Source organism: Anabas testudineus, chromosome 6, assembly GCF_900324465.2.
Source record: "Anabas testudineus chromosome 6, fAnaTes1.2, whole genome shotgun sequence".
Classification (NCBI taxonomy): domain Eukaryota; kingdom Metazoa; phylum Chordata; class Actinopteri; order Anabantiformes; family Anabantidae; genus Anabas; species Anabas testudineus.
In genome coordinates, this window is record NC_046615.1 from 18,479,795 (window position 1) to 18,507,729 (window position 27,935).

General features: G+C 40.9%; 1 protein-coding gene across 2 annotated transcripts; it reads left to right on the forward strand.

The window, feature by feature from the left end:
* On the forward strand, positions 1–27,783 carry wnt7bb (wingless-type MMTV integration site family, member 7Bb). Of its 2 annotated transcripts, none has more exons than XM_026364572.1 (4): positions 1–482; positions 7,204–7,430; positions 21,703–21,974; positions 26,309–27,783. In XM_026364572.1, exons 1-4 carry the CDS (start codon positions 412–414, stop codon positions 26,786–26,788), a joined length of 1,050 nt encoding a protein of 349 aa, XP_026220357.1. In that variant the 5' UTR covers positions 1–411; the 3' UTR covers positions 26,789–27,783. The 2 variants fall into 2 exon arrangements, with proteins under 2 accessions (XP_026220357.1, XP_026220356.1); XM_026364571.1 differs by lacking the exon at positions 1–482 and adding an exon at positions 2,677–3,033.
* The last annotated feature ends 152 nt before the right edge of the window (positions 27,784–27,935 follow it).

Below are 27,935 nucleotides of genomic sequence, written 5' to 3' on the forward strand. Positions count from 1 at the left end.
GCAAAGGCTTTAAACAAAGCTAAATGCACAGAGTTGGGAAGGCATTACATGTGCAACAGGTTTTTTTTTTTCTCTGCCTACAAGGCGCAACAAATGGGAATTGCTAATTAGGCTCTGCCGTAAGGACGAATAGGAGGCACTTCCTCCAAGAACTCATTCACCTTTCAAGTCCGACCCTCTCTCAGGTTTCATTTTGGAGTTCTTAGCCACCTTTCAGGTCGTCATCACCATCTCACCTGTCCTGCTGGACCATGGATTTCACACGGTCCGAGATTTCAACGTCGCTCCAGCTTGATGTCGCGGAAGACAGGCGGTCTACGTGCATCTGGAAGGGTTAACCTGCCAATGTGAAAGGAAAGCGGGACCACTCTGCGTTACAGTGCATGGCCTCTGGACGAAGTGGCTACGATCATGCACAAGCCCCTCCGAAAGCGGAGACTCTACGTGTTCCTGTGTTTTGGCATCATATACCTCAGACTCGGGTGAGTTTTTTTTTATAATTACCTGTATTAGCGCGTTGACTGAACTATTGTCATGCGCAAACCTTCCGATCAAATTCATTACGACACTCTGAGACTTTATCGTAAAGCATCGCCTGCCCTCTGACCTCGGACTTAAGAATGATGTGAAAACGTTTTTTTTTTTTTTAAAGCAGGTGTATTTAAAAAGCTGTTTGAAACTTTATCTGCCAACGGTTGCACCTGAGGAATCTGTTGTGCGTAAAAGTTGCAGATCAGGTCTCATGCCAACAGACAATCGATTCGTATTCGCTGTCAGAGTGTTATTAAGTTTACCTCATGAGACTCCTGCTCCTTTGTCGCACCAGATAATTTGAGCCGCTGTCTCTGCTCCAGATCCAGCTCACCCCTGCATACCTTCATTAATAGCAGCAGCACTGAGTTGTATTTCCACATTCCTTTGCCCGGACGGAGTTTTTACCTGTTTTGCAATACCTCACCTTGATGCATAAACACAGAAGGACTTCTATCCCTTCCTCCCTCCTCAGAGCCTCTTAAGCATGAATATATTAGTATTTCCAGGTAGACACGCAGTAAAATCATGACAAATAGTGTCTTTTAAAAATCATACAGGCTCTTTGTTCACGTCCTGAGGATAATTGTTGAATAGTGACATTAGAAACTATAGCAGTGAAGTTGACCCCTGAAAGTTATACTAACTTAAAACTATGGTACAGTATATAATAGACTTTATATAAGTTATAATAAAGCGTAGGTATCTGCAGTAGAACTATTGCTACAGTGGAGACTAAATCCATCAAATCATTTGAACGTTTCTAACCCAACAATAGATCATTTATATTTATGAACACATATTTTACCTGGGAACTTTTTATGAGCAACTGGCTTTTGTTAAATAGCTGGAACTACCAAAAATGAATGTATTTGTAAAATAATAAGAAGTCATAGAAATATAACCTGCCACAGGTGCTAATATAATAATTTCCTTAGTAAAATAATAAAAAGAAACAGTTACGTACATGCAGCTCTAAAGCTCATGTAGTGAATTCGTTGTACTTTCCAGATTTCCCCTGCAACCACAATGAACTTGACAAAAGGTGTCAGCCCTCCCGGTTAGATCCTCATGTGGAGTGATGCGTTGAACTGATTTCAGGCTCCACAGATGCTCATATCACATGACAGTAACTTCAGCATGAGAGGAAGTCAAGTATCTCCGTGTTTACTAAGCTGGAGCAGTAAGCTCATTCCTCCCATCCTTTTACTGAGGCTAAATCTTTCATGGCACCCTCTTTATTTACAATCACTGGAGCCTGCAGGTGTTGAGTGAGCGTCACGATGCTGAGGCGATAAAAGCCCTGCACTCACTAAGCTGGAAAAAAAAAAAAAAAATCTCCCCAAGTAGGCCTATTTTATTTCTCGGCTCAGATTCAACCCCGAGCAAAAGGAGCTATTTTTATATCTTCATCTTTACATATCCTACAATCTGAGGGAATTATTCAATTATACATCTTTACTTTATGAATATTATGGGATGACGGACATCAAATACCATCAGAGTAGACAGGCAGGCGGAGCAGAAATATTACAGACGCCTATAGAAATATTATAGCGGTACCACAGGAAATAATAAGGTCAATGAAACTCGTAGCTATTCCTGCACCACAAAAGTGCATTTGTGTAAGTATTAAAAGGCCACGAGCAGATGAAATATCACAGCAATATTTTAACAGTTGTATAAGAATTACCTTCATGGTGACGCTCTATGTTCGCTCTCAATAGAGTCACACTGAAATAATGTCAAATTAATATCTGTTATATAATAACCACGTGTTGTGCGTTGATATGACACCAACTTGTTGATTCACAATGACGCATCCGTCCCAAGAAATGTGCTGCTTTCGTGCACATGGGGCTGTGATGATGATGTGAGGCGCAAGCAGCCAGCGTCTGTGTTTATTTTCGGCTGGATGGTAGGGTGGGTGGGGTAGTGGCGGTGGTGGTGGAGGAGGAGGAGGAGGAGGAGAGGTTGTGGGGGATGATGATGATGAATGAAACCTGCACGTCCAACGGGGATCGGATCAGTGTCACCCTATTGTCCCGCTGTGGCAAAGTGGGCGGATAGCACTGTCTCTCCCTGCCCAATGGCAGGCACGAATCTCATGAGAGTGGAGAGAGGCACTTTTCTGCCATGCGAAATCCCTAAAACCATCATCATTCCGGCTCGGGAACCCACAGTACTGTGTAACAGCCTCCGCCGCTGAGAGATGACAGAGCCAATCTCGGCGCACACACGGCCCTGGGAGCTTGAAGCTGTGTAGAGCCACCACACCAAAGACGCGGAGACGCACGGCACCTCTTTTTGATTTTACGCGAAAGGGACTTAAAGCCGGGAATTAAGGGAGTTTTTTTTTTTTTCATCCTGTCTGCGTCGTCTCGCTCAGTCCGAACGTGGCCATTTGCTCCATGTCATCATGATCATCTTCTCGTCGCGCAGTGTACTGCTGTCAGTCTACTATCCGCAGATCTTCCTGATCCTGACGAGTGGCAGCTACCTGTAAGTTTGAGCCAATTGAGGCTCCTTAATTAACTTCAAAGAGTGCGCGCGCTCATCCGCAGCAACACGGGGCTGCTTTTGCTCCTCTGCAGCCTTCCTGGACGACTGGCTGTATTTCCCTTTCCATAATGATTAAACGCCGGCTCTGATGTAGATTTCTTTAGTTTTCCGGATATTAAGTTGAGGTTGCTTAGATTGTTTCATCAGCGGCACAAAGTGTCGCTGATAAAGTGCAACTTGGGCAGCAAATTTAATTTGGCGCTGGGATATTTCTTATTTTTTTTTGCACACGTCCAGCTGTTAAACGAGCGTAAAACCCCACAGAGAACCCTCATGAGTGCAAACGTCGCCGGGAAAAACGATCCACGTGGGAATAAATTAATTAGATGAAAACCTGAACGCACTAATGTGCCGCGTGCCGGCCGACGTGCGTGTCTGGGATGGGGTGCGTGTGTCGCTTTTACAAACATTTTTGCAAAATCAGAAAAATCAAACATCTTGTTACTGCTACACGGATTCGTTTTGGCCACAGAGTGGCAGAGATGTTCAAGACAATCGGATGCTGAGATCCTGTCTTTTTGCCTGTGTGGAGAGTTGAACTCGATACGGGCACTTTTTACGCATGCGAGCACCGTTAACCTGTCAGAGCGTCTGAGGGATTATCTCTGCGCATTACCTCATCTCTGGTCAATGCTCAGAATTTCAATGTTATCATTTAGACCCACATCTTAAAATATCTCTCTGCTACATGCACGTGATTGACACTATAATGCGCTGCGGCTTTGAATTAATGGAGAATTACTCTTGCATGAGGATACGGGCTTTCTGAAAGCTTCCAAAATAATTACTCATCCATGCTCTCTTGTTCCTTCCTGTGCTGCCTGGAGACCCCAAACCTGACGCTGAAATAGATGCGGTTTTTCGGTTTTCAGTTAAAAGTGGGCCACACTGCTAAGTATAGTGATGGCTTCCACGTTAAGCCTACATACTATTGTTTGTTTTGATTATTTAAGTATATTTTTTAGTTGAGCATTAACCACAAAATACGTTTTAAGGAGAGTATATAAATATGAATTCATATTAATGCAATGCCCTTTTCTTAAAACTTGTTAAATTATACATTTCTAGAACTGTGGGTGGCAAATTTGCTGTCAGCAAAAGATCATATAGATGTTTTTGGCTATTTCGCCACTAACACGCTAAATGTTCCTGTGACAATAATCTGACAGTTTTATTATTATCACTAAGTCTAAGTGATAACTTAGTCGGATATAGTTTACAACGTTTGTAAATTAGATTTTGGGATGCATTAATTAATTGTGTAGTGCACTTCTTAAATTGAGGTGTTACATCTGTAAACGAGCAGAAAAAAAGAGGAAACTAATATTCAGCACTAAAACAACAGTACATCTCCTGCCCTTGGAAAAAAGATGAGCATTTATTCACTTGACTTAGTTAAGTTGTGTCTGGCATTTTTGTGAGTGCATTCCTTGGTAGAAGATGCATGTCTGGGAGCTTAACAGTGTGTCAGCAAGGTTCAAAGTGTTCCATGTGATGGAGTAGGTGGCTGTGAGCACACCGTTAGCCATGATGCAGACTATACTTTCTAACCTGCCCTTGGAAATGTGTGAGTTCCTCACTGCTGACACTAGTTTGATGCATGCCACGCTGCAGAGGCTACACAGGTCCTATACGTGAGTTAGACATAAATCCACAAGTTAAATAACCTCAAATAAGTATGAATTTGCAGATTGCCTATTAATTATTGATTGATCTAAAAAAAAAAAAAAAAAAGCATAATGTTTGAGATGTTTACTCACAGTATTAGGGATGCACAGCTCCTCCACCTGTTGTCTTGTTACCGAAAAATTCAGTTTCATATAACAAATCACATTGCATGTTCCGCAAAAACTGGAAATTTAGTAACTGCCACCGCAGTGTAACTTAAAGATTTGTCTGATAGAATATCTGTGTGACTGTGGGCGAGCTGTGTCCCCAAGCCACTGTTGCACACACAGAGTACACGCTAAGCAAACAGAATTGCATTTGTGCACTTTGATGATGCAGGGATTTAAAAGCTTAGCTCTGGAATTCTCTGTTTGGTGTTGTCTGAGGGTTTGGGTTGCCCATGGCAGACTGTGACTGTGTGAATTAGCAGGTGAGAGACATGAGAAAGAAGGAAGAGGGAGATTATTAGGACTTCAGTTTGCCAAACATGAAGTTACAGTAGTTATGTGATGTTGTATTAGCGTTTAGGCAGCTTAAAAATAAACAATATAAATTACTGAAATGCATTTTATTGCCTTTGGATTTAGATAAACAAACCCATTCTACTCACCCTTAACTTTTATTATGCAAGAGAGCGAATTTCTACAGTTGCACATTACTTGTATTAATGAGGTTGACCTTTTGGTTTGTGCAGACTAGATGTCGTTGTTGCCATGAACAACCACATATGCAGCAGAGGGTCATGGAGGGTCAGAGGAGTTCAAGCCTGTTTAATAGCACAGGGAGCAAAGAGGGTTTGAAAGCAGCAGCAGGCCTGAGTGTTTACTGTGGACACAGAGTACACTTGATGAATGTCTTGTCTTCCTAAAAGACGTTCTCATTTTTAGTTGTGCAGCCGTCTGTTGACCATGTAGTGAAGGATACATTTGCAGTGCCAAAGGAAATATACTCTTTTTCTAAAAGCTTTTAAAATTAACAATATACACAATTGTACTTTCTCTTTTACATGCTCGAGAACAGTTCACTGACAAGTCCACGACAATGTGTACGGTCCCTAGTCTGGTGTCTCCAGTGTCAATGTAAGCATCTTGCTGCAGTTAGGAGTTATTTGAAGTTGAGATTTATGTTTTTCTGTCTCTGTGTGGAAACTTCAGCAATGTGCACAAAGGGAACATGGTTGTCTGAAAGAGATTTTTTAATTAATGATCAAATCTTTGTTCTTAGTCAGGGGTCCTCTACCAAGATCACTGTGAACCAGAATCCTCAGAAAACAGAAATGTCTCTGTTTCTCTTTCTTCATCTGTGTCTCTTCTCTTCACCCGTTCTTCCTCTTCACCCCTTTTATTCCGCCGTGGCGTTCCGCTGACACACAACTTGCCTGCATTAGTTTACCCCATTTGCGGTTAAGCCTTTGGAGGTCGACGTCATACTGCAAAGCCGGTGTTTTCCTCCACACTCAGTTATGACTCTCCGTCGTTGACATGTTTGAAAAGTATGTATCTACATGGTTTCGAGGGCTATAAACAGAGTCGTGGAGAAAGTCAGCGCTTTGTTTAGTTGTAATCTGTTTTGGCTTTCTCAGCGGTTGCAAAAACCATCTTTAACATATGTTTTGATATTATCACATCCAGCAATCAAATGTGATGACGTCTCCCTGAGGAGAACTGAGAAGGAGGTGTGTCATTTACATTAATACCCTGCAAATTAGGGCGACCAGTGTTGAAAACCTTACATATTTTCCATGAAACCAGCCTTAGGATGTGGCTAAAATAAAAGCAGTCCCTCATGAAATTTATAGGCAGCACTTTACACCATGAATATGTTTCAAAACACATAATTACACAAATCATAAGGAATAATATTTTGTGTGACATTTGGTTAAAAATGAACTCTGCATCTAGATCACTAGACACTGAGCAAGTGTATATACAGTCAAGTCTGGCAACTATTCCTGCCACCATGTTACCTAACAATTAACACAAAAACCCCAACTCATTGCTCAAACTCCCACCATCCAAACCAATGTGGAATGGCGTTGTCAGTAGTCAAATAAGCATCTTGTTTTCTTTCTCTGGGCTATTTTAGCAAGTTTCCCTGTGCGTGTTTTTTCACGTCCTGTGCTGGATTAGGCTTTTAGGTTTTTGATTGACCTCTAATCCATTAAATAGTAAAACGTTCATACACTACAGCTTTCACTTCACTATGGAACGTGCATCAATCACTGGATGAACTGAATCCTGTTCTGGAGAGACTCACATAAGTGAGTCAGTCTGACCATCCTCTGGAGGTTCTAACTGAGTCTGTGTTTGTGTGTGTGTGTGTGTGTGTGTGTGTGTGCGAATGCTCATGTGTATGCGTGTATGAATGTTGTTGTATGTGCATGTGTGATGTATGCGAATGCTCATGTGCGTGCCTGGTGGTGTGTTTCTCTTACCTTGGCAGGGCCCTGTCGTCGGTGGTGGCTCTGGGTGCCAACATCATCTGCAACAAGATTCCTGGGCTGGCCCCTCGCCAGCGGGCCATCTGCCAGAGCCGCCCGGACGCCATCATTGTTGTGGGTGAAGGCGCCCAGATGGGCATCAATGAGTGTCAATACCAGTTTCGATATGGACGTTGGAACTGTTCGGCGCTGGGAGAAAGGACAGTCTTCGGTCAGGAGCTGCGAGTAGGTCAGTCTGAGTTCTGTCACAAAAAAAAAGGAAAGGGCACACAGCTTGTGCTTGTGTGTGTGCTCCTGTATGGCTGTCCTTGTGGGAACTTTTTGAGGTTAAGCTGTTGGAGTGTTTTGTTCAAAGTGATGTAATTTCTGCCACTGCTTCTTTAATGAGCAAATTTCATTTAGTGTCAAACCTTGTTAAGTTAGAGGTACCTAAATTTAAATTAGATGCATTTACATTCTAAGGTTTGAGTTAGTGGTTCGACTTAGAGCAGTGGAGACTTTTATACCCTGCAGGACTCTCTGGTGGGTAGGTCATAACAAATGCAAAGTAGCTCAGTTAAGGAATATGAACCAGCTGAGCAAAATGTAAACTGAAAGAGTCAATAAATCAAAATCAGATTCAGATCCAAGAAGGGGCCACAAAAACAGGCAGTAATACGGGATCCACTTTGATTGAAATTTCATTTTAGTCTAACAAATTCTTAACAAATTTGCAATCAATAAAAATACCAAACACAGTTCCAATGTAGTCGATGCATAGTTTTTAAAGATCACAAAGCCTCTGAAAATACAGAAAACGTTACGGTGAATTAAAGGTACAGATTACACATTTGATGTTCAGGTGATAAAAAAAACAAGCAGTTTAGTTAAAACCAACTAGAATATAAACCATGACATTACCGTACAGTAGATCTTGGGTTTGTAAGCGTGCAATGGGCAGAATGGATCATCATGAACTGAGCACGGAAAACACATACAACACAGGATACAGGGTGGGGAACTCTTCTGTAGCCCGTGATTAGCAATAGTCATTTGGTAATGATAATGATGTTGACAATGATAATACCCTTGACTTGCCTGTTGAAAAGGAAAAAGAAGTTACATAATGTGTGTTTTGAGCCATGCTATTGTCTCAGTTTTAAGAAACAATATAAGAAGAGTATCAAAAATGTGGTACCAGCCCCCGACACTCTGAGCCCCATGAAATATGGCTCTTCACAAGCCAAACCCAAACTGCACACATCACACACTCAAAACTCAAACCAGCAACGCACAGTCTCTTTGACTCTCTATTGTATAACTGTTCGTGTTGGCATTGCTCAATAAGGCTTCAAATACTACTGATTCCATCCCGTCGTAGTTGTCTTCATTTCAATTGACAATGTTGTATTTCTCCAGCGTGCTCCAGTTTCTGCTGATGTAGGTTCTGCAATGAGCCTGTTGGTTAGCAGCATGCCGACCGTTGCTGGCTATGCCAAAGTTATGGAAAAGCTACTGTACCAAAAAGCACTGGAGCCCTAATGAGGAAAACGTATGGCTGAAAAATGATATTGCAAATGAGGAGATAACTAATGGTGTTATTGCAGAGAATGCTTGTTGAACTGAAATAGATGTACACATCTGTTGTTAATCGGACTAAATTGGTTGTGTCCATGCCTGGCTGGTTCATGAGAGTGTGCACATACATGCAGAAAAAGCCCTAAAGCAGACAAACATTTACATTTATGGTGCTTTTGTTTGAGAAACTTGGCGTTCCACAGACTCTTTTGCATCGCTTTTGTTTTACAGGGACTTTTATATATTTCCTTTCATTTAGAAGATGCTTTGTTGCCATTACATTGCGGTTGGGCTGTGCATTTAATCCAGTGGCTCTGTTAACAATCACTTCTCTTAAGGAGTAGCTGAATTAGCTCCAGCTCCCTCTCCAAAAGCATTTTTCCTTTGTTGTGAAGCTGGCATTTTCTTTTGTAATGGGACTCATGTTGTTTTCCTCAACACTCAGCATCCCCTTTTCTCATCCTTTTGGTCTTTTCTTGTATTTTAGATTCAGGAATGACATTGGACACTTGTTCAGAAGCATCAGGGGTATCTACTCTGCACTATTGTAGGACTGATGTTCATACATACTATGCTGTTTGTTTAAAACACTTTGTAAAAAAAAATCTACACTTTGTAATCTTAATGCAAAGGGTTCTTGTTCTATAATGTGGATTTATAAGGGTTGCCATTCATCTTAGCATTTCTGATGTGCATGCAAAGTTGAAGCACTTCCACTGCTTGGTGAGTGATGTGGCATCTCTATCCCATTTGTTCATGGCGTCATCTGAATTTCAGTCTTTGTTTTTTTTGTTTGGTTTCCATAGTAGATTTGTACAAATAAATGCTTCATGTGCCTCAACTGAGCACATCACAGTTCTCAATGTCCAGTTCTGGTCAGGGAGCGATGACTACTGGGTCTACCATGATTGTCCAATAATGATAGGACTTGGTGGCCTTCTCAATAAAGTATCCAAACAATGACGCCTTCTTTTACACCGACGTGGAAGTTTGTTTCAGTCAGGGTTTCCATGAAAGATTTACAAAAATACTTCTAATTTTGGTTTATGAAGAAAATAAAATGCAAATAAAGACTTTTTTTATGTATTTTTCTTGCACTTATTTTACACGATAATCACAAATCAGTCTCTCTGTTATGATACAATTGGGTAATATAGGTAAATAGACTGTTAAGATTCATTTGAAATATTTAAATGCATACTGTATATGATCATGATGGTCTGGCAGTAGAATTTGCACTTTTCAGTAAAAACATGAATGAATGAATAATGAGAAAATGTCTTACTTGTGCTACTTGCCAGGGTTTGCCTATTTGGTGGAACCCGAAAGAGATTTAAGCTAAATCAGAAAAGTTATAGTATCAAAAGCATCATGAACTGTAACAGTTAAAGTATGTTTTACATTAAACGTTGCCATGAATAAATACATCTTAATACAATATTATTAATAAATAATACAAATAAAATGACAGATTGAAACATACTCATCCACATGTAAATACCATTGTGCAAGAAATGTGTTATTAATAAACTGTGGTAAAAAAATCAAGCCTGAAGTTCAGAGACGAACAATAACTTCATTCACTGCTTCCACAAAACACAACTGATCCGAGAAACTCTGTCAACACTGGGCATCGCCTGATTCTGGACACATGACAGTCCTGAAATATGACAACTCTCTTTTGAGCTTTCACTGTTTGGCCAACATTATGTGATGAGTGAGTTCTGACACCTTTTGTTGGACATTATACATTTACGGCTGTGAACTGCTGATTGCTGATCTGATGACTGATTCCAATTCCCACTTCAGAGCTTGACAGTGTATTTGGAGGGACACCATACAGAGTCAGACAGCCAAGTAACTACAAAGCTCTTTGGTCCCTGATAGAATGAGATCTATTGTTTTTCATGTTTTTCAATCTTCTTGAAAATCATTTAAATATTTGATAATGAGCAGACAATAAATAAATCACTAGTGTAATCATAGTCAGGATGTTTACTGGATGAACAGGTGGAAGCACCTGAGGTGTGCCATGTCCATTATTGACTAAACTAGACAAAGAATTTCTTTTAAGGTAATTTGTTGGTATCAGTGCTGACACTGGCTGACATGTCCAGATGTTGTTTTGATACCGTTAGGTTTGTGTCTATGTTTTTAGCACTAAAAATGTCCTAGTGGGTGTAAAATACAAATATGTTGCACTTTGGTCTTATAGACTAAATGCAAAATCAGAACCAGCTGTGCCACCCACCATTACCATCTTTGGTTACCAGAAAAGAGCTCCAGCTGACTTTTTACAGTGATCCATGGTCAATCTGGCTTGTGCCAACTGTAAGCAGTCTGGTAATGTGGAGAGTAGCAGCACATTTGTAGTGAGGGGTGATAGATGAAGTGTATAGTTTAGTTCCTTCGATGTAGAGTCTTGTGTGAAAAGAACTATGGTTAATTGGTGCAGAGATGTTTTTGTAGAAGCGGTGTTTGGTAGCTACTGCAAAATTGTAGGGTTTATTAGACTCAGCTAACATAAATATATGTGCAGTTCCTTAAAAAATAAATGTAGCGATGAACATTACTCATTCACATTTTCACTACTTTACGATTAATGCTTGTTAAACTTTTCCTAATGGTTTATTTTGACATCATGGCGACAGATGCCAGATACAGCTGTGTGATTGGCTATTACTTCCTAAAGCAAACGCGTCACTGCTGTAGGTGGAAAGGGTATTGGTTGGAATCTGACAATGCTTATTCAGTTCAGCAGTGTCCCTCTGGGTCATCGTGGAAGACCACAGACACCACAGCTACTGCAGAACTCCCCTGCTAGCTTGACACTGTGGAAAGAGAGGCGATTTCTCTCAGCACCTAACTGTTAAACTTCCATCAGGTTGCACACAGCATCCTCGGTTGTTGATAGTTTCCAGTGTTCATTGCTCGTGATTGAAGATGTAGCTATGTTTTGACCATGTCTGTATGTATTATGGAATTCTTTAGCATGACATATGAAATCATGGAATACACCCCTTCAACAAAATGTTCCGATCCCTCAGAATCTGCAAATTCCCACATCATCATAATCACGTACTGGGGAAAAGCTATCCCCATTCTGCTCCTATTTAAGTTTTTGATTCAAATCCCCCAAATTATGAACACTAAACCTTTCTCCCTGCTCTGTGATCCAGTCCTAGTTTTGGACTGGAGGGAGGAGATGTCGGCATTTTTTCAAGAGCGAAAGATCAGCCTACCGCAAGCCTAATGTATTCTCTCTGTGCTGACGGCTCTTGGAGGCAGTCTTTCTGTTCTGGAGCTGCTCCATGGTATTACATTTGCTTTCCAAGAGAGCACACATTAATAGTTGGGTTATTGAGCATTACAGAGCTGTAGATATCTTCATTCAGCAGAGGTGATTCAGTTTCAAAGGCATGCTATTTGATATTTGTTTCTCTTCTGCTGTAAACATAAAAGTGTATTCACTTAAGAAGGTGGCTTCTGCTGGCACACTGCTGAACACAAGACTTGAGGGTAGATGGATGGATGGAAAAATGAAAGCATCCCCTTTCTTGTTGCCGCTCTATCCCTCAACAGTTTCACTGTTTTGAAAAGCGCGTTGGCTCTCTTATTATGCTCTAACTGACAAATTGGAGGACAACACAATAAACTCGCAGTGAGATTTGAAACTGGCAATTTACGTGCATCTGTTTCCTCTGCAAAAGCAGATTTAGTGGTCTTCCCCCTGTGCCCCGCTTCGGTGTTGGCATGAGTTGGTACCTTCAGTCTGTAAAAATGTGGAGTGAATTATCCTGTGCTAACAGAAATGAGTGTTATTGAGTGGCTTGTTGCAGTCTATTAACAAGTAATGATAAAATTAGAGACAGATCCATCAGCAGGTGAGGAGGAAAGAAGGGGGGTTCAGGAAGAGAATGGCAAACGTAGACAATCCTCCAATCATAATCCTTGGCTTGGTTTCTGGGTGAATCATTCTATTTTAAATATTCCTGTCAAGACCGATCCCATGGCTGTGATTTGTTGTTGCAGTTTTATTATGTATATTTGAGTGTGTTCACCCACGCGTGAAGCGTATTGAAAGCCTCATATGTTTTTTGTTACATCTACAATAATAAGTTGATGTTTTTGATCCAGCAAATTATGTTTGCCCCATACCTCAACTTTAACATGCATTTGTTTTATTTAGTTCCTGTATTTCTTTCACTTCGCAACAATACTAGATTTATGCATTTGTATGTTTTCTTACTGTATATTGCTGTGTATTTTTACTTTTTATTAGTCTTTTTATAAGATGTTTTGTCTTAAGAAGGCTCCTCTTGTGTACCATCAGACATTCCTTTGGCAAACCACTGGTAATAGAGATGCCCTTCACTTAAAAGACCTGCTTATGAACACCTTACGGCTCTGTTCAAATCGCCATGCACTTGATGTTGGTGATTAGAGCCTGAAAATGGACACCTTTCAACGGCTACACTCAGCATCAAAGGCAACACTGGCCCCCTTGTCATAAAATGGCCTGCTCTGGTTACTCTCTGTTTGACTTTCCAGCCAGTTTGTCACCGTCCTGACTCATGCTTTTCATCTGAAAGAGGTTTCTTCTTGTGCCGGCAGTGAAATATTACAAAAGTTCAATCATGCTGTCTCTGGCTTATTGCGCAAGAATACATGCCGCACTTGAGCAGGTGAACCTTTTGCTGCAGAGAGCAAGCCGCAGTTTTTCAAAGCCAAGAACCAGGCCCTTTACTGTCTGCTTTAACCAAGAGATTTCTTAGAATAGCAAGTACGACCTTGTTTAATAATGTTGCAGAATCTTTAATTAAAAGATTCAAAGATGCACAATAAATCAATTTTGCTTCTCTCATTACCACAGCCAGTGATTTCTAGTAATGAATTCATGATTTCAAATGCATAGGAAGGGAATAGGGAAAGGTGAATGACTTAAGAAATGTCTATCTGAATAATTACCGACAAATGTATAGGTATGGTAGGTATGGTGTGTTCCCATGCTTCTTTATACATAGTATCACCCCACTGACAGTTCTTTCCTAGTCCCTCTTTCACCTGTCTCCCCTTTGGGAGCTTGGTGTGTGGTGAAAGCAGTCGTCTATCCACCTGCCTGGATAGCAGGGCTGCAGAGGCCAAACCAGCGTCTAGTCAGATAAAAGATGTTTAAGTCAGCAGGTTCATTGAAAACCACTTGTGTGGAAAGAACTCCTGGACAGGCACATACTTGATCGGGAGCTGGAGATGCAGAGCGGACTTTGGGCAGAGCTCCCTGTCAGAAGAAGGGAAAGGTCACTACAGACAGACAGAGCCATAACTCAGTGCTGAGGTTTTGTTTTTGTATTCCCAGGTTACACAGTGGAGGAGGATAAGTAAGTGCAAAGAGACTGTGGTTGATGCTGGTCTTTGGATTTTGGCTTGTTTTAAATCCCATACTCTTTTTAAGTTTCTTTGAAGATTTAAGGTTTTCAAGATGTTTGTATGCAGCATGTCAGAGACAACAAACGCCCTGAAATGTGTGTAAAATGTCATTTTATAAAAAGGAAATAAAACTTGAAAAATTTGACTTACTGAGTATGCATTTTTAAATGCAAAACAATAAAAATGGATGGCTCTTATGGCTCTTACTTGAGAATACATAGTGGTATCAATCAGGTTTTTGTGAAACAGTTGCCTACTATAGAAAAAAAAATCATCATCAATCATAAAATATCCCTTTAACTTACGATATAACATAAGACAGTGCTCTTACAGCAATTATTACACTCTATAATTAATACAACTGTATTAGTTTCATAAATCACAAGTTTTCCACACACAGAAATTAAGTGGAATGAAAAGATTATGGTTGGGTTCATAATTAGTGATTATAAGATCCTCGTTTCTATCCATTGTTGAAGGGTGGAAGGAGAGATTAATTTGTTTTTCCCTGCATAGCTCGCACTTCTTTTCTTTTGCACTGCAATACAAGCTCCTGGTTGGAAGACAACATAATACTTCTAGATTATAAATGCATTGGCGGTCCTCCTTCCTATTTCTCGGAATCAGTTGATGGTCATTTGTGGTGAAATCATATCCCCGCAGAATGCAAGTACAACATCACAGTCCAACCTAAGGCTAATAATGAACGGACAAGAAAATCTATTCAAATGACCATGTGGTTCCGTTCATGCTTTGTTTCTTCATTTTGACAAAGTACAAGGAAATGCAAGCTGAAATATTAATTTTGACCAACTGAACAGTTTAAACAAACCCTTTTTAAGTCATGTCGTGATGTAGTCTTAAAAATAGACATTTGAGTTAAATATCAACTACAGGATAAACATTCTTTCTTTGAAAGCAAATAAGTCAGTCGTACTCTGTAACTGTAGACACCTACATTGTTAAACCAATGATTATTTGAAATTAAAAGAAGAATGAATTTATAAACAAAACAGATTTATTTGCTTCCCATATTTTAAAGGCTATCATCATTAGCGAGCGAAGCTTCACGGTTCATTTCTGCTTGATAAACTACAACATTGCCCTGTTTGACATATGAGCTTAGTCAGTTGGCAAAGTATGCTACATGCAGGACGAGCTTAAGACGGTCGAAAACACATTCTTATGTTTTTTAAGAGCACACAAGTGGATACTTTGACACTGGTGAACTTTCCCAAAATACAATCAATCATCTGACCGCTTCTGAAGCTTTTCCCTTTGTGGTATTAGTTTCTTGCTGGTTGTGAGCTCGTCATGCAAATGATAGTTATCAAATAATCACTCACCCAATTCTGTTAACCCTATATTGATTAAAAAAAACTTAATTGTGGCTGCTGTCACAAATCAATAGATGCGGATCCCTTCTTGTGATGCATTAGTGTCACGCTTTGAGCAAAACTGCAGATTCAGTCCCAGGCAGCCAAGTGCTTGATGGCGTGTGGATAACAGTGTGGAAATGACGCGTGCATTGTGTTATGGTGGAACGGTGGTGGATAAAAGGCCTATTTTTCAGCCCATCATCATGTGGGTTGCCGTAATCCTCTCTGCCCTCCTCCATGCGAGTCCAGAGAAAACAGAGCAGTCGTATATGTACTGTATGCGTGTGTACGTGTAAGTGTGTAGGCTCTTTCCCCTAACTTTATCAGATAGGGGAGTCTGATGCTTTGTTGTTCCACAGTGTGTGGGCTGTGGTCATCATGTCTTGATAAAGGTCATCGGATTTTCTCCCAATGTTTCGCCTCACATCCCCTGCCCACAACATGTGCTGTATCTAGGGTGGGGCTACTTGGCCAACGCAGCCAAACAGTGCTATCATCGTTAGGCCCCTTTGCTTGTTCATTCATCAGCTCTGTCTCAAACTGTGTGGGCGTGTCAGGAGCTGGGGTCTCTCTCCTTTCCTTCACCCGCCTCTCACTCGCTCTTTTGCCCACCCACTCTCTGTCTGCTGACTTGGCCCTGGTTGTTTTGGGCCCCGGCCCTTGGGGCCCTGTGTGTCTGTGTAACATTTGCCGTTTCCCTCCCTTCAGTTCTGTGTTATCGATAGGATCTGCGTCTGTCTGTGTCTGCCAGTGCTGCTAGACGCAGGAGGAAACAGGATGCAAGAGGATCAACTGTAATCTCACAGTGCGCTTTGTTCCACACAATCCCAGGCCAATCACTGTATTCTCTACATGCAGGGCCAGCACTGGACATTTACATGTGCCAACAATCACACTACTACTGGCCCACTTAGGTGAGAACAGACAGAGAGGGAGAGTTAGTGGGTTTGAGGCAATGAGACACTAGGAGGAGGGAGCGGGTGTTAAGAGACCTGGAGCTTTATTTGAGGGTAGAACGAATATAAGTGAATATGGAAATATTAGGTCTAGAACTTTCTTTTGTGATGAGGAAGAAAACATGTCATCAGTGGCATATTTGACTCGCTGATTATAGTAATGATGATAATGATGTCTTCAATAATATGATGGGGGGTGGCTATATATCTTAGTAAATAGTTTTTGATTGAAGATGAAACAAAGTCAAATGGGGCTGAAATTGAGGAAAATCCTCAACACTGTCCTCACATGAACTTGATGATTACCACGTACAGCACATACAGGCCTACATTTTCAGATCTGAGCAGGTGAGGTCCCGATTTGGTCTCATTCTTAGGATGAAAGAGTGGGAAGAAGGATTTGTGCTTGTTTTAGCAAGTCTCGGTATTCAGTCAAAAAAGCTTTATCTCCACCTCAGGGAGATCAGAGAAGAAAAAGGATGCTTTTGAGATGTTTTCTGCCAGCCCAATTTTCTATGCCTGGGAGGCAGCTTAGTTAGATTCTTAGTATTTAATACCGGCAATGTGAAATACCCTCATAATTGTTTTAGCTTTACAGCTCAAAGCCCTCGTTATTATAGAGACCCTACAGTGAGCGACTACACCAAACTGTGTCGCTTTCCCTGCTGTATGATGTGAGTACACTGAGAATGTGGAGCCTAGTTCTGGTAAAACAATATTATTTTATTGTAAAGGAACACGACTGTGCTAATTCCTCAAGCTGCAAACCTCACGGACCACAACTTTGTCTATAATTTGCTGGGAGCATATGTTCATAGCAACGATACATTAAGCGGAACGGAAAACAGTAGTAGAGAGTGTGTTAGTCAGTTCAGTGATTGGTATACAAAGCTAGGGGTTTTCCTCCAACTTTCTTCCCCTTCTATGGGGCCCTGGAGACACAGTTCCACTGCAGAGACGACTTTGGTTAGAGCTTGTTTTGAGTAGTTTTGGTGTCATCGTTCTGTTATATATGAACAGGATGGAAAAAGAACTCTTTTAATGTACTGTACTTGAACTCACACTCACACAGCTATGCTAAGAAAATATGGCATCTTCTGTTTGATTCACTTTTGCAAGAGTGAATCAAGCATTTAGCAAATGTTATGTTTGATATTTGGAAATTATCTGATGTTATACAGCTTTTGTGTTTTTGAAAAGGAAAAGCATGGATTTCTTAGATGCATTATTTTTTATTTTATTTTGATAGTGGAATTTAAAATCACCATTCATTCTCTGCCTTTTAAATTATAGTAATAATATTTGAGTAGTAATTGAGTGGCAGGTGAGTTTCGTGGAGTTTTATCTGCTCAGTGTAAAAACATGTTTCCTGTTTTGCCTGTAATCTACTGTTCCCACAAGTGTAAAGACTCCTGGCAACCAGCAGGTGACACTTTTCCCTTTGTTCACTGTGGGGCCATTTGTCTGTGTCTGAATGTCCCTGTCCTTAATGGATATGAAGCTCAAAACTCCAGAGTATGTGTGTGTAACGTTGTGTTGTTGAGATGTAATTTCTTATGCAATCCAATCCTCCTGTGTCCCCGGGATGTGAGTGCATGTCTGGGATGAGAGAGCCTTTAAAAAGCTTTCCCCTTCACTGCTTCAGCAACAGGCCTGGCTTGAGTGGAGAGGCCATTCAGCTGCTCTGCTGGGCTCTGCTGGTATCTATACTTGTGTATGTGTGTGCGCGCACTAGTGTGTATTCCTCTTGCTTGGCAAGACCCCAACCAGTATTCCATCCTAAACAGCTTCTCTCAAGCCCTTTCTATCTGTTGAATGTCTTCTCCTATCCCCTCACTATATCCTCTCTCCTTTGTAGTAATAACCGTTGTATCAGTGGTGAAGTGCATTATGACAGCATGCTGCTTTTCAGCTTGTGTATTGCCCACATCTTATTTGCTTGTGTAACCTTAAATGTCAAAATCAAGTTTTATGGCCAAGTATGCTTACATATGGAAGAAATTCAATTATGATTGTCAGCAGCTCCATTTGGGCTACATATTTTAGTATGTTTAGTCATAATAGCAACAAAGAAATGCAAAGTAGTATTTAGAAAGTGAAGAATAATATGTAATTCAATACAATGCAAGGAGGTTGTTGTTTACAACCCTCCAACATCTATTATATCATGTTGGTACAACAACAAAACTGATGTTGGGTTGTTTTTTGGACAGAGCATTGGCGTCTGCAGCAAGTCTCCTGTCCAAGTCCTTTCAGTATATCTTTTCCCTTTCCTCGCTTGTCAGCAACCAAACCTAACCATGGCCTGTGAGCAAAAAGAAAACAAGGCCTGTTGAGGTCAGCGGCAGTGTTACTACATCAGCTAGCCTATACTATAACAGCGTGGCCTGTATAGTGTCGTCGGTTGTAAATCTCCTGTGCTGTGTCATGTGAAATTTGTCTAGTGGTGCGCCTGCCTTCGGCTTTAAACACAGATTGCCATTTTAGCGGCGAGCCACTACATCCATGGATTTCTTTTTGCGTCCCAGTCTTGGCAGATCGTCAAAAGACACGACAGGGATCGCAGCGGGGGCCAGTGTCCAAAGTGGTGTGGTCAGTTGAAGTGAAGGCCACGGCGTACTGTCTGTAGTCTTCACTATATCTCTAGTTTTAGTCCCTAAAGTAGGGATATAGCAGCACATGTTATGCTTGTTTATTACTTCCTTTACCTGTTCTGACTGAAGCAAAGCTGATATTCTTCTTCCCTGCTTTTTTGGATAGTGTAGTAGACACTTGCCACTAAACTCCATTAGACATCTGGTGTAATATTCCCCCATTCTTCTCTCCTCGATGTTTCCAAGTTCATTGAGGTTTTTCTGGTCACTCCAATTTTCCACTGGCAGCTAGTGAGGCTATCCCAGGGTGGTTCCGCCTGGAGGGCTGTCAGGACTCTGGGGCCAGCTTCTTCAGGGCTTTCAGCTGCTGTTATGGGTGCTTTTTCTCCTCTACATTTCATCAACCGCAACCCCCCTCTTTTTTCCTGAGGGGTAAAATGATGTTGAACACAGCGCGTCCAACTAAACTGAGCATTACTGCTGTTTCCTGGTTCTTAGTTATATTAGTAAATGTGTTTTATTTGGTGTCCTGTTTACTTGTACTAGTACTTTGGACTTGACATGTTTTACTGCAGTTAAAGCCTAACTCCACATTTATTTAGGGTTTTTAGATTTAATCTGTAAGGATCATCAATATCATCAATAACATTTGATTTGAATTGGATGAATTGGAGAGAGAATAAATGCTTCATACACTTTCTGATGTCTTCTTTGGTTCATGGCACAAAGAAAAAGAGAGGGTCTTGAGTGCCACAGTTCCATGGCTTGTGTAATTGGCTTTCATTATGGCAAGGCAGAGCCTTGGCAGTGCCAGACCCACCAGGGGGTGACAACCAGTACAAGCCCCATCATCATCATTTTCCCCATGAGCAGCACAACTCAATAGGCCCAGAAATGGGCATGCATCTATGGCTTAGGGAACCACCCTTTCCCCTCTGGAAACTGCCTTTATCCTGTTTTAAACATTACAGTGGCGATCTGTTTGTGCGTCCATGTGCAAATGTGTTTTAACAGTGTATGTGTGTGAGGGTGGAGGGTAGTGTGAGTGCGTTGTGTATTTTATTTTGTGGCCAGTCACTGAGTGCAGTATTTGTGTGCATGTGTATGCATCCGAACACACATGTTACAGATGTGTGGCTACATTTGTGCATATGTGTGAGGTGGGGGCAGCTGAATGCTACCAAAAGCTGATGAGGAACAGCTCTGCTGCTAAGCAGAGAGGCAAGTGGTTGTGAGTCAGTCCCCACTGGGCAAACCTGTGGCCATAGTATTAGTTCTGCAGCACCAGTGCCAGGATAGGACATTAACAGTGGCTTTGGGTGAAAATGTCTATAAGTGTTCAAAAAAATACCTCTGGGACAAGAATAAGAAGTCCCTCTGACAGGGAGGAAATGAAATGGAAAATATATACACATAATTTAGTACACACAAGTACTAAATGCATACTTATTTCAAAAATGAATACACACAGCTAATGTAGAACCAGTCAATACGTAAATTGTTCTTATCTGCTTTTTGCAAAACTTTCATGGACAGGCTTGGCTCTAGCTCTAACACTAGCCACCTTGATTCTATCTGACGTCAATGGGTGTACTATACCCAGTAAAATATTTGTTAATTTGTTAATTCTGCATCCAGAATACTTGAGATTATGTTAAGATTTGAAGTAAGACAGAGACATAATACAGAAATATAGTGGTATTTCTCTCAACAGCACTGGAAAAATAATAAATAACAGAAACCTTTGACTTTATGACCATTTGAAGTGCACAATAGTTTTAGACCAGGAAAGCTGTTTTAAACCAGATTATTATGTATCTATTAGGAGCATTGTAGATAAGATATTTAAGAAGAGACAGGAATGATGTGGCCGAGTTATTTCCATTTCATTGCAGCTACATTTGTACCTTTTATATTGTTGCAGACAGTGCAGTGAATCAGTGAAACAGTATCCCTGCTTCTAGATATACTTCTAGAAAACAAGGTAATCCTTGAGAGTGTTGATGGGTCATATGGTCAAATGAAAACATACAATGGATTTACCAGATTTCAACTCAGGAGTAACCAAAAAATACCTTATTTAGGTTTAGCTGCTGAACTTATCATCTTATTCTGGCACTGTGAGACATTTCCTTTATTGTCAGTGCACAGTGTGAGTGAAGCAGCGAGACCTGCAGACCCCAGCTGTTTGCTGTGTGGGCAGCAATACAAGGTGCTTCTGTGGAGGAATTCAGCACTTTGGACAGCACCTAGACCAACTCTCCCAACACTAGAACACTGCACTCCTCCAGGCTGGGTCCAAAGACATTAGGGCTGTAACCACATTTCTTCCAAGTTGTAGAAGGGAAGCTGTTTATTTGTTCGCTTAGTTTTTGGGGGGGTTTTTGTATTGTTTATCATATCAGATCATCTGTGTTTGCAGTAATATGACTATAGTATTTGGGTTTAAGGTTCACAGATCCAAACTAGAATACATAACAAAAATAACAGTTTATATTAATAGACAACACATTTACAATAATTTTATTTTCCTAATGGCAGTTACCTGGCAAACAAACTAAAATAAACAAACTATTTCCCTCTTTCAGGGAGTCGGGAAGCAGCATTCACCTATGCCATCACAGCGGCAGGGGTGGCCCATGCTATCACAGCAGCGTGCAGCCAGGGCAACCTGAGCCAGTGCGGCTGCGACCGGGAGAAGCAGGGGTATTACAATCAGGAAGAAGGCTGGAAATGGGGAGGCTGCTCAGCTGACATTAAGTATGGCATTGAGTTCTCTCGCCGCTTTGTGGATGCCCGTGAGATAAAAAAGACACCACGCCGCCTGATGAACTTGCATAACAATGAGGCAGGAAGAAAGGTAATGAGTTTTTTTTTCTGTTTTAAAGGCTTAACCTTACAGGAGCACACTGCTAACCTAATGATTCATGCATGCCACATAACCGCAATGTCCCAGTCCAGCTAAGAACCTTTGTTGCAGGTCACACCCTCTCTTTCTCCTCATGTATTCTGTCTGTCTCTCTATTGTCAAAACTGTCCAATAAAGGCTAATATACTCAAAAAATAATATTAAAAAAGAATAAATCTTACAATTTGGATTTCATTTGTGTTGTTTTGGCCAGCATTGCTTTTTGTAATAACGACCTTGTACTTATGAAGTGCATGTGGTGACATTGTTAAAGATGAGTCAGATGGGACAAGAAACAAAGCCAAAGTAGTTTGGAAACCCACACTATCAGTTACAAACATCTACAGGCTGACATACTTATTTCACTTTGACCTTTCATATTTGCTGTATGTTATTACCAACATATTGGGTGTGCTTTTGTTTTTATTTCCAAATATACTGGTTTAGACATTCTGACTAAACTGTTTAGGTTTGCATACAACTTGGCACCTTGTACTGTGTCACCACTCATGTTTTTGGCCCTCCGATCTCAGTAATTGCGTAAATTAGAACAATTTTACCATAAGTGATAGCACAGATGGCCGATGGAACGATGGAAATGAGACCCAAGTTGTAATGAAATAATTCATCCTTCAAGTGGATTTAAAATAGATGATATGGAATAACTTTTCTTTAAAGACACATTCTATGACTCATTAATGAAGAAACGTGTGCGTGTGTGCATACATGGATGCACAGATGTGTGTGTTAATGTGTTCCAGTGCAGAAGGGCAAACAGTTCCTTAAAAAGAGTTAAAAGCCATACAGTCATATGACAAAAGAACTGTGATTGACCAAGTTGCGTATTGATTGATCACCCAGTTAGTCTTTTCAGCAGCTTGTTTTACCATAGCCAACATTTCTTTTGCTTCTATGAGGGAGTCTTATTTCTGAGAGTGTGTTGGCAAACGTCTTTATGGACATGTTTGTTTGCTATTAGTCATCCCAGAACAGTCATGGAGGTCAAAGAAAAAGAGAGAGAGAAAGAGTGTGAGAGGTAAATAAAAGAGAAGAGTTGATGTTATGTTGACAAATGGATCTAATTAATAACTTGGGCTTTTTCGTGTCCACTGGGAAAATGGAGCCTGGTCAATGATTGCCAGATGGAGGACTGCCATTCCCCCCTTTTCCAGTTCCTTTCATAGAATTATGAAGTATAAAGTCAGGAACAGGATATTATTGCAGTTCTCTGCACAATACCAAAACATGTCTGCCATTTGACTGCGCCTATTCAGGGTGTGAAAGCAGGCTGACAATGTTGGTGTTAACACAGCAGACTGATAGAGTATGAGCTCCATGCCAGTGGGCTGGCATGTTGGACTGTCAGTGTTGGAGTTGGCACTGCTGCTGTTCTCACTCTGAGACTCGGAAACTGGCATCTGAGAGGATGTGCAAAAATCGGATTTCCTCTTTTCTGTGACATGAGGAAAGGTGAAATCTTTCCTAGAATCTATCTACGATACAGATGTCTGAGCCTTCTGCAGGTATGAAAACAAAAATAAAATCAAATTAAAACATTGTACCCATTCATTACCCAAGTACTTCTCATTTCAATCTTAGAATTTAACTGACCAATTCTCAAGCTTCTTTGTTTTTGGGCCAACTGAGAATGCACCCAAGTGTCCTCCTCTAGATGTACGGAGCAGGGGGTACTGGGTAATAAAGTCTGGGGGCAGGTGAGGCAGTAATAAGATCGGCAAGGGGACTGGAGATCAGGGAACTCAAGGGCAAGGATGTATGCAACAGAGCAAATCAGACCTGAGGGGAACCAGGGTTAATGTAATACCAATGAAAAATAGAGAATAGGGGTCAAGTACAAAAAAATGGTTCGTATCGGAAAGCACAGTCCAATGAGGCAAACAGAGTTCAGAGTCCAGAATCAAAAATCAGATTCAGAGGGAAATCGCAAAGGCCAGGGTACATAGTGATCAGATCGACAATCCAAAAGGCTAGTTAGAGACAGAACAGGATCAGAGGTGGAGAGTGATTTCTGTGGGAACGAAACTGCACAATCTGGCAAAGAAGTGAAGTCAGAGAGGTGCCTAAATAGAAATTGAAAACACAGGTGGAACAGATCAGGGCAGAGGAGAGTGGAGAGAGTGGACAGGTGGATCAGATGAGTAATCAGAGTGAGCAGAAGAGAAACAGAGAACAGAATATGGACCATTCATGGAAGGGACAGAAAATGGCAGGGGAAAACAGAGTGACAGAAAAACAACAGAAGAAGAGGGAGACGGATGGGGAGAGAAACAAAGACAGGAGACGAGAGACAGACAGGGACAATGACAGAAGGGACAAAAAGAGTGTGAGTGAGAGCAGGAACAGGAATAATAGTTCTTTTCCCTGTCCACTGCAGATGACATATACTCAGATTTATTTGTGGCAGTCTTTGCACCAATATATTCAAGCCAAATAAGCTGAAATAATGATCCTGACCCTGATGTCAGAGGATGGATCCAGCAGAGATTTAGTTTCCTAATCAGTGATAAGAAATTACACTAGATTCCCTGACTAAAGTGAATGTAAAAAAAACCCCAGTGAATCACCCTGAGATCCTTTTCATCTGGCACTGGGTCTTTGGATGGTAATCTGGTCATACTGAACTAATTAGTAACAGATCAAGTGCTGTGATGGACAGAGTTTAAGTAAATGTTTCCATGAATCTGTCAGAAGCCTTGTGGCAGACATTCCTTGTGGTTTTTGTGCTATACATTATTGGAAGTCTTTATTTGATTGAACATCCAAGGCGAGATTGACTGTTGACCCCAGCTTTTATAAAGACAGGGAAGATCAAGTTTTTTTAAATCAAATGTCTTTAATTTATGAAGCTGTGGCCACGAGTCCATGGATAAGATAAACAGAAATACTGAATGTATGCAATCCATAAGAGTCCAGTAGAAATTATGTTAACTACTGGTGAGGTGAGGTGCCAGGAAAATGCCCTTACACCTTATACAACACAGACATGCTTCGTTTAATCAAGCTGAGTGTTGTTAATTTGGTTAAAGGAGTCGTGTCAGGACCAACAGAGACATGTTAATAGGACTTTTTCAAGTTCCACACCATCCTTCCTCTGCTTTTACTTTTAAAAACTATTGAGAACAGAAGAGAGTACAGTTGAGTTTTTTTAAGTTTCTCAGTCTCACGGGACAAAGGATTGACACTTAAATACTGACGACAGCACACAACATTTCCCATATGCTTTAGAATTAGGCAGCAAAGCGAAAACATTCTGCCCTGTGTACCACATGTTGCCGATAACCTCAATTATATTAAGGTCCAAATTCAATCATGTAACAACAGTGGTTTGTTCTATTTCTCGCAATATTGTCTGACTACTCAAATAAGCCTCAAGTCCAGCTGTAAACAATTGACTCTTTTTGCATTGCAGGTGCAACACATCAAATGGCACAATAATGTGGTTTCAAATGATCCCAGATGATTGATAGCTGTATGAGATCATGTTTATTTTTCTGCTATTGATGTGGTTTAGGGAAGATGAACAAAATACTGGATGGGATATAACCAGTAAGTATAATTTTGCCCTTCTTGGGGGCACGCAGCAGCATGTCAAACATGACTTTCAGATTTGCTTTTATCTGCTTGACAAAGGTCTGTTACTCTAAGTCATTCTAGTAATGTCTGACTGTTAAATGTAAGTGCCTGCAGCACAAATGTGCGGGCCCCATCAGCTATCTGCACAATCAGCACTTACTACTGGCAGGGATGCAGATAAGAAATGGTCTATTGCCACAACAGTTTTTGCATTATAAAAAAAAAAAATCACTTTCCAGACACAGTGGCAGAAGTCAAAGGTAGCATTCAGTCAGCAGAAAATGTGGTTATCTAATAATAAACCCAGTGTTTTGTATTCTCTTGACAATGTTCTAACAATCCTAATCCTACAGCTCTAATGCCACTACTGTTCATAGCATAACCTGTGCTTTATCCAAAGCAGTGAGGACATTTCTGTTAGAAACCTTGCTATTTATGTGTTTTTTAAAAATTTCTGCCCACATAAAATTTCATATGCATCCATTGCATTGGATAAATCTTATCCTTCAACAGATAAGATCTGTATGGCTACATAAAGCTGTCATATTTATTATTGTTATTTCTGTAAACCTTTCAGACATTGGGTCATTATCATTCAGTGATGGTTGTTGTTAATTTGAGGCTGAGAGTCTAATATCCTTTCTATAATTGATGTAGTTTTTCAACTCTTTTTCATCTTATATGCTCTTTAGGTCCTAGAAGAAAGGATGAAGCTAGAGTGCAAGTGCCATGGTGTCTCGGGCTCCTGTACCACCAAGACCTGTTGGACTACACTTCCCAAGTTCCGCGAGATTGGCTACGTACTCAAGGACAAGTACAATGAAGCTGTGCATGTGGAGGTAGTTCGGGCTAGCCGACTACGCCAGCCCACCCACCTCAAGGTAAAGCAGACTCAGGGCTACCGCAAGCCCATGGAGACAGACCTTGTCTACATCGAGAGGTCGCCAAACTACTGCGAGGAGGATGCAGCCACGGGGAGCGTTGGCACCCAGGGACGCCTGTGCAACCGCACTTCTCCATATACAGATGGCTGTGACCTTATGTGCTGCGGCCGGGGTTACAATACACATCAGTACACCAAAGTGTGGCAGTGTAATTGTAAGTTCCAATGGTGCTGCTTCGTCAAATGCAACACATGCAGTGAGAGGACGGAGGTGTTTACCTGCAAATAAGGACGTACTCGGTGCCAGGAAGTGAGGCACCATGGACAAGCTGAATGGGGAAGACCCGATAGAGTGAGATAAAAGTGACTTGGACCAGTGAGAGATTTTGAATTAAAGGAATGGAATTTACACTATCAGCTCTTCATGGCATCGTTTTGCACAGCAGAATCTATGTAATTGCTTTTCAGAAAGTAAATGCTAAATATCAGTAGGTAATATCTCAGAACTTTACTGTTGCATAGAGATTGTGCTTATGTACTGACATATCCACAGAGACGTTGGAACTAGAGGTAATGAATGAGGCCCTCTGCAGGAACTGTGCTTTGCACTCTGGGATTTATTATTGTTAAATTCACAAGAGACTTATGCATGGAGATAAAACACAATAATAATCTAGGAATTGATAAAAAAATGACAGCAGCTGATGACGGTTGACAAGGGTGATTTGTCAATTCTTTGAAAACTTTTAAGGGTCTTAATATATTTTCCACTCTAGGGGAGCAAAAGTGAATCTTGACGTGAATGACCCTGCAGATTGGCTGAAGTTATGTTGGGGGTTTGCAGAAATGATGAACATTTTGTAAGCATGGTGTGTTGGGATGCACCAAAATCTAAGTGGAAAACTCTGTTAAACCCTCTGCTGCCAACTGGAATATGGTGGAGTATGTTAGTTTTCCAGTCACACTGGAACTGTCTGTTCTGAACACTGAAAATAAATTGTTTATTTATGTTATAGTATCTTAAAACGAAGCACTAACGGGTAGAGATGTCTCTTTTGTACTAAGTGTAAAGAAAATTACTTTTTAGAAACTCTGACTGAAGATGTGTGTCTATTAGAAAATGAACCCTAATCCCTCAAACACCTTATCTTTTCTTTAAAGAAAGAAAAATAGGAAGGTCTTATTGCTACTGGTATATTGAGAAGAAAAGACATCATTACAGTGTGTTTCACCTTCAAACACATAGGTTCTATTTTACTGTAGAATAGTTTGTTTGGCATCCTACCCCCCCCCCCCCCCCCCCCCCCCCCCCCCAACCACAGCAGTAACAACTGTTTGGATGTTTTTGCAATTTAAGTCAAGCAACAGTAGCAAGAAAACTAATTTAACTGCAGAGATCCTTCCTCAATTCATTAAACATGGAACTGACATGTTGC

Coding starts and splice junctions, on each gene's coding strand:
- wnt7bb (XM_026364571.1), top strand. CDS start 2,951: ATGATCATCTTCTCGTCGCGCAGTGTACTGCTGTCAGTCTACTATCCG. Junction 3,034..7,203: donor CTGACGAGTGGCAGCTACCT/GTAAGTTTGAGC, acceptor TTACCTTGGCAG/GGCCCTGTCGTCGGTGGTGG. Junction 21,975..26,308: donor ACAATGAGGCAGGAAGAAAG/GTAATGAGTTTT, acceptor TATGCTCTTTAG/GTCCTAGAAGAAAGGATGAA.